The following is a 6,000-nucleotide window of genomic DNA, read 5'->3' as shown; positions in this document are numbered from 1 at the left end:
ATGAATTAGAAGGTAGCTGGCCCATGCCGTCGTCCAACTTATCCACGCTGAGGACGTTGATGAAGGGAAGGACTGCTTCTCATCGAGAACGAGGAATATGGGTTTACTTACAGTATTTATATCAGTCTAACATGACTGTTTGAGAAAGTGCATCAGTCTAACATGACTGCTTGAGAGAGAGCGTCCTGAGCAGACGCACAACAGCGGTTTTTAAACACTCGGTCCTCTCCCGATACAAGGTGATGCGAACGTTCGTTTAGTCATCGCAAACTAGCCGCCTCTCTGCGGCACGGTTTACACACACACAAGCATACACACAGGTGCGAAGGTCCGGAGTCGACGTCAGAGGGGCCCCGTAGAACTCGGAGCCGTTCCGGGTAGCGCGTTGTACGTCTTGCGTCTTGGCCGGTGCGTGGGAAGCAGCGCAAAACGGCGTTCCCGCGGCAACTCGCGCACCCGTAGCAGATCAGGTCCGCGTTGGGAGTTTGGGAACAATAGTTGGCCCGCCGAACTCATTTCGTCACAACGGCGATGCGGCTAGAGGTTGGCGGCGGTTTCAGCATAAAGCCTGCTTCATCGAACGCATCTAGCTGAAGCGATGGAGAGTGGGGGATGCGCGTCTTGTTCCCAGACACAAAGTCGATTTAGTCACGCTGTGGCTAGAGGTTGGCGGCGATGCTCCCGAAATGTTGCTTCCACAGTCGCAACTGGGTGGCAAACTTGCACTGCAGCTGGTCGTTCTTGACACGTTGACCTCTCGATGTCTCGCAAATCGCGTTAACCGTCTCGATGAAGGTCTGGGCCTGGGTCACGTGATGGTCGACCATGCAGGGCGCAGTGGTGATGTTTGAAATGTAGTTTATTTATGTGCGAATCTTATGAAAAGACCGATGGGTAGAGAGAGAGAGAGATAATTGGCGTGATAAATGCACACAGACGGCGCGGTGTTCTCCCGGCTCTTTGTTTGGAATTACTGAGCTTAACTGAATTGATTTTCAAGCTGCACTGGTAATATTTTATCTTAGGAGGGCGCCCTACAACGAAACGGCAAATAAGAAGGAATCTCATATCGGAGCCTGTTTCTCGCATGAATTGATCTCGCCACGGGATTGTTCGTATCTTCAGATGGACATTGAAAGTAAAAGTAAACCCTGAATCGGACTTCTGTGGTCGATTACCCTTTTTGAACTCTTTATCTCGCCTTGCTAGGCGTAAATAGCCGCAATCGGGCGTGCACGAGCGATTGTGGCTTTGCTTAAGCCGGCTCACTTTGGGAACAAACGAACACGATTTCAGTTGAGTTTGTTTCCGACGCGCCTTCGTTGCGGAATGATGAAAAGCTGGGTGAATCAATTCTACAGCTGCTGCTGAAACAGATCGACTTCATTATAACTAAGTTTACCGGCACTACGTTGCGATCGGCTGAACTCCCGCGAAAGTTCTTTGACGGACGGCGCAAATTAAACGGAGGAAGAAAAAGGTGCGGCGAGAGGGGGTGCACCATTGCAAGCTCCTCGCTAAGAGATGGTCGGTGTCGGTGCTCAGCGATGCAGCCCGCTTCAGCTCCTAAGGTAATCCCCTCATAGATAGCTCGAGACTATCCCTATACTACGCGCTACTCCAGAAGGGGTCTTCCGCGTGCGCCCCTGCGGCGGCCGCTTCACGCCCGAGCGGTGGTTGTAGCAGCAGCAGCCGCAGCAGCAGCCAGGAACGGTCAGGCTAACCTTGCTGCGTCTGGTCCCTACGCGAGGTTCCTTATCGGTGCCGAGCGGCGGGTCAGCGCCGCGCTGCTCGGCGCGCCTGACGCGCACGAGTGACCCGGAAACAATCGCGCACGCGCCTGCGGCGCGTTGGACACCCTGTGCGCTTCTCGCTTCTAGCCCCCTCATCCCTCCCCTCCCTCCCTGTTCGTCATGGACGTGACTGCCGCGGATACGGTGGCGCGGCTGGGCCGTTCCTCCGCCATAACTCCTTTCCCCCCGCCCTTCTCTACTGGCTTGGTTGTTTTGTGTATCGATTTGCGTTTCATAGCCTAGTCCCGCGTGGAGACTTGAAGCGCCGAGTGGCATTGTTTGGAAGACTGACCCGCCTGCTGGACCACATGTGGCTGGTGGTTGATCTTTCAGAAATAGTGTCTCACACCCCCTCCGAGTTCATGCAAACGGCGATTCGAACTAGTTGGTTTATATTCAAGGACAAGTTCGTTTTTCTCCTTTTTCTTTCTTTCAAGTGCAGCTATAGGGTCAGGTACATGGAACTAAAAAGAGAACAAGTCCAATTCCAGGCTGTGTGTGCAGGCTTCACAAAAATGCACCATATTAACGGATTCTGTGTCCCATAAGCTTTTGATATGTTGCCCTTTAGGCTACAAAGGGCAACCTTGTCAGAAATCTTACAAGACATCTTGTGTGACGATGCAGAAAACAGCATGGCTCATATGTCTAGCCCCTCAAGCACACTTCATTAGGAGCTGTTACCATTTTGCTAGCTTTGAGGACAAGGTGGATTGTCCATCATGTATTGGAGAGCTACGCTGATAGGGAAAATGAGTATATATGTGCTATCTGTGTCATACCTGCCAACTATTCCAAATTTTCTGTAAAGTTTAAGACTCCAGGCTTGTTCTACGATTTTTAGTGTTTTGTCAATTTTACCAAAAAAATTTGTTAGGCAAAAAGTTTCACTCATTAATCTCCAACCATACCCTTGGAAGACTTCTTATATTGAAAGGACACCAGATTGGTACTTGCTTCAAGACAAGTTTCTGAAGCAGCTGAAAGCACAACAGCTACTTCACTGGAAAAGTACTGGGATCTAAAAGCAATGTGTTGCTCGTCAGTCTCCACTGTCCCAAGCTTGCTGCTGCTTGTATGTTGCATCTAAGTGTTAATTACCATTAAGGGTAAAGGTGCATATGTGTCCTGCAGAAGGTGTGGGCTTAGGGTGAACTTTAAATAAGACAGGGGTATCCCCCCTCCCCCCTTGGCGCCATGTCCAGGGAATGCTGTCAAATTTTAATGTTCACAGGTTGGCAGGTATACTCGTTGCTTTTGCTGGAAGCAAGGCTGTTGATTATGACGCTCAAAATATTCCGTGTCCTCCTTATGTGGAAAACTTGCCGGTACTTGGCCTGACTGTAGAGCAAAACAGTTTAGAAGCTTACTTAGCTGTAACTTTGGAAATGGCAATATTTTGTTGTAGTTTGTAGGCTGATAATTAGATTTAACAAATTGTTCATTTTATAGTGCAAAGCAAACATGAAATTTACTTGGTATTCTCTATTTTCCTCTTGGCTGACACATTGTGGGGGCAAGGGGAGTCGTTCATGTAGAATATAGATTATAGATATGTTTGGGCATTTGCAAGAACTTCGTTAACTTCTAAAGTTAATTTGGAAAATGCTTGCTGAACATGTGTACTGCGGTATCAAAATGCATATTATTTAAAAAGTGACGATGCCAACCTTGCCAGTCTGAAGTTGGAGTGAATTGGCCAGGCCACTTATGAAGAACACCAGAACTTATGATCACTTGGCACACATTTCACACAGCAGGCCTACGTGAGTAGGCATAGGCTTTCATGTTGGCAGGAGGAAAGTGTGGCAACTGAAAAATGTTTTAACAAAAGTTGTGGGCATTGCACCATGCACCTTGGCGTGCATGTACAAGGGCGAATCACAAAGTCCTTGCACCTATTTTTTATTAGCCAAAATAAGGTACGTACAAGTAATCACAAAATACATGCTATTTTACATTCCTTACACTATTTTTCCTCATACTCCCCACACCGGTTCAGACATTTGTCCTATCACAGCACTAAATTTGAGATGTGCTTCTGTCGTCAGTCAGCGATGCACACGGCCTCCCCAAACGCTCATTGTCATGCAAGTCTTTACGACCTTTTGCGAACTCGCAACGCCACCAACTCAGACACCTTTCCCAATACGTGGGCTGCATTTCCCTGTGGATTTTGATGAGCATTCGCCCCTTGCTTTATAGAAAACGAATTACACTTTGTTACTTGTAAGCCGTGTACGTGTGAAGCACAAGTGCCATCTTCAACAGCTGACAGTGGCACCGTGCCGCGGAGGTACCAGCAGACAAGGCTGGTACGGTCCAAGGAAGGTTCACCGCTGGAAATGGATATGTTCACTTTGCATTTACAGCCATAACAAAAAATAGGGGCAAAGACTTTCTGATTCACCCTCGTAATATGACAGCCTATTTATTTTGTATAGCTACATGTAGCTGTGTACGTTGGTGCATGGGGAACCACAGTATACTTATATAAGTTGTCTTTGAGCTGCACTCTAAAGGGAGTGTTTTGTGTATGGGCCAGACACCCTGTAATTGGTTAGTCCAGGATACTAAAGGGACAACACTTCATTTTTTAAAATTTTGGCCGGTTTCATTTCCCAGCAGGTAGCAGCAAAGTATGCCCACTAAAACATATTGGCTATTGCAGGTGTGAATTTCTGGGGGCCTTACCTTTAAAAAGTTGATGTCTGCTCATGCTTCAGTTAAAACTAGATCATGCACATTTATCGACATGTGGGGACATTTTGTTTAAAACTTGTTTTAGTTATATGGTTTCGTCCGAGTAACGTTGTATGAAAAGGAGAAAGTACTAATGTGGTTGCACTCTTTAACGTCCCAATTAATATGGAAGCACATTTTTTTTAACTGCAAAAGGCACAAGCTTCTTTTAAACAAATGACTATTTCTTTTTTACTTGGCACCTTACCTCCTTAATTAATTTTTAGAGCAATGAATTTTTCTCCTCTGCTTTATAGCTGTTGTACAACAGCAGAAAGTAGAAAATTGATCTGTGACTTCATGGCAGTATGTTAAGCTCTGATTGATGTTACACGCATGGCTGACTTTCCTTATTGAACTATCCTGTGCTGGGCATACAATGAGGCACTGTGACAGGCCTCTTTAATGGGACAAGGTCCTGCCTGAAATCTTTCTCTCTCCTTCTCTGCCTGACCTGGCTCAAATCAGAGCTGCTTACAAAAAAGAAAAGAAAGAATGCAGGAGGTTCATAAGGGCACACAGCCGCGTCCCCAGCTGCAGATGTGGCTCTCTTTGCTTGTGATATGTCTCCCCTCTCGCCCTCTGCGATTGTTAAATTTTTTTTTGTTCCCCTTGCGCCGTTGGCATATGTCAGCCATAGCATTGTCGTTACCTTCTCCATTCTCTTTCTTTCTGCCACCTTCCCTCTCCCTCCGTGCGTGATCACGTGTTTCGATGCTCTGTGGCATTGCAATTGTTTAGCATTTGCAGAGATGCGTTGCAAGTATTGTAGGCGTAGCCGCTGCGCATGTGAAGCTCGCATTCCTCGCAGGTCGTATGAACCGGGTGCGTATGCCTGCTGTTGCGTAGTTGGCTTGGGTGGGGTTTCATACATGCGGGGGAAATGCCCTCCCATTGGGGCAGAAGCTGCAAGAGCTTATTGGCCCTCGGGATGTTTTCTTGCATTCTTTGATATTTCTGTCATTGATAATTAACTCAACATTGTCTTGTGCATCAGCATACATATTTGCAACAGTGTCTGGAAACATTTCCAGTGATGGACTGTTCTTTTTTTTTTATCATTATTTTTCTGAGGCTTCTGCCAAGGGGTTTTGGACCAGTCTTATCTCTTGTTCATAGGGAAGTGCTGACCTGCAAGTGCAAAATGGTTGAGGCATTCGGTAAACTCTTGTTGTGCTTTAACTTATTTAACTTGTTCCTAGCTATCACTTTTTTTCTCCAAGGGACTTCAACAACAAAAGGACACGTATGTTTACGTGCACTGACACAGCATTTTAGTTTTGACAGCATCCACTTCTATATAGCACCCATTAGTTTAGTTAATGGCTATTAGGAGCTAGGGGATTGCAGTAATAGTAGTGCTGTCATCTGTCATGCCTTGATTGTAACAGATCCTGTTTTGATGTCCCCGCTATTAAGCCATTAACTGCACATCTAGGCCTTTCGGTATCAGTATCCTTAATAT

The 6,000-nt window shown here is 46.5% G+C and overlaps 1 protein-coding gene across 13 annotated transcripts in view; it reads left to right on the top strand.

Annotated features, from left to right (window-relative positions):
- The window catches only part of LOC142579306 (protein scribble homolog), a 180,594-nt gene that overhangs the window by 62,228 nt on the left and 112,366 nt on the right, over positions 1-6,000 (top strand). Inside the window, exon 1 of one of the 13 annotated variants that reach the window (XM_075689358.1) lies at positions 5,240-5,360. The exons of 11 other annotated variants lie outside the window; for them this stretch is intronic. In XM_075689358.1, the coding sequence (XP_075545473.1) occupies positions 5,288-5,360 (73 nt within the window). In that variant the 5' untranslated portion in view covers positions 5,240-5,287. Of the gene's footprint in view, positions 1-5,239; positions 5,361-5,664; positions 5,696-6,000 lie in introns of those variants that run through there. One more of the 13 variants, XM_075689364.1, reaches the window with a different exon arrangement.

This window comes from Dermacentor variabilis, chromosome 4 (assembly GCF_050947875.1).
Source record: "Dermacentor variabilis isolate Ectoservices chromosome 4, ASM5094787v1, whole genome shotgun sequence".
NCBI classification, from domain to species: domain Eukaryota; kingdom Metazoa; phylum Arthropoda; class Arachnida; order Ixodida; family Ixodidae; genus Dermacentor; species Dermacentor variabilis.
This window is presented reverse-complemented; position numbering and strand designations above follow the sequence as displayed.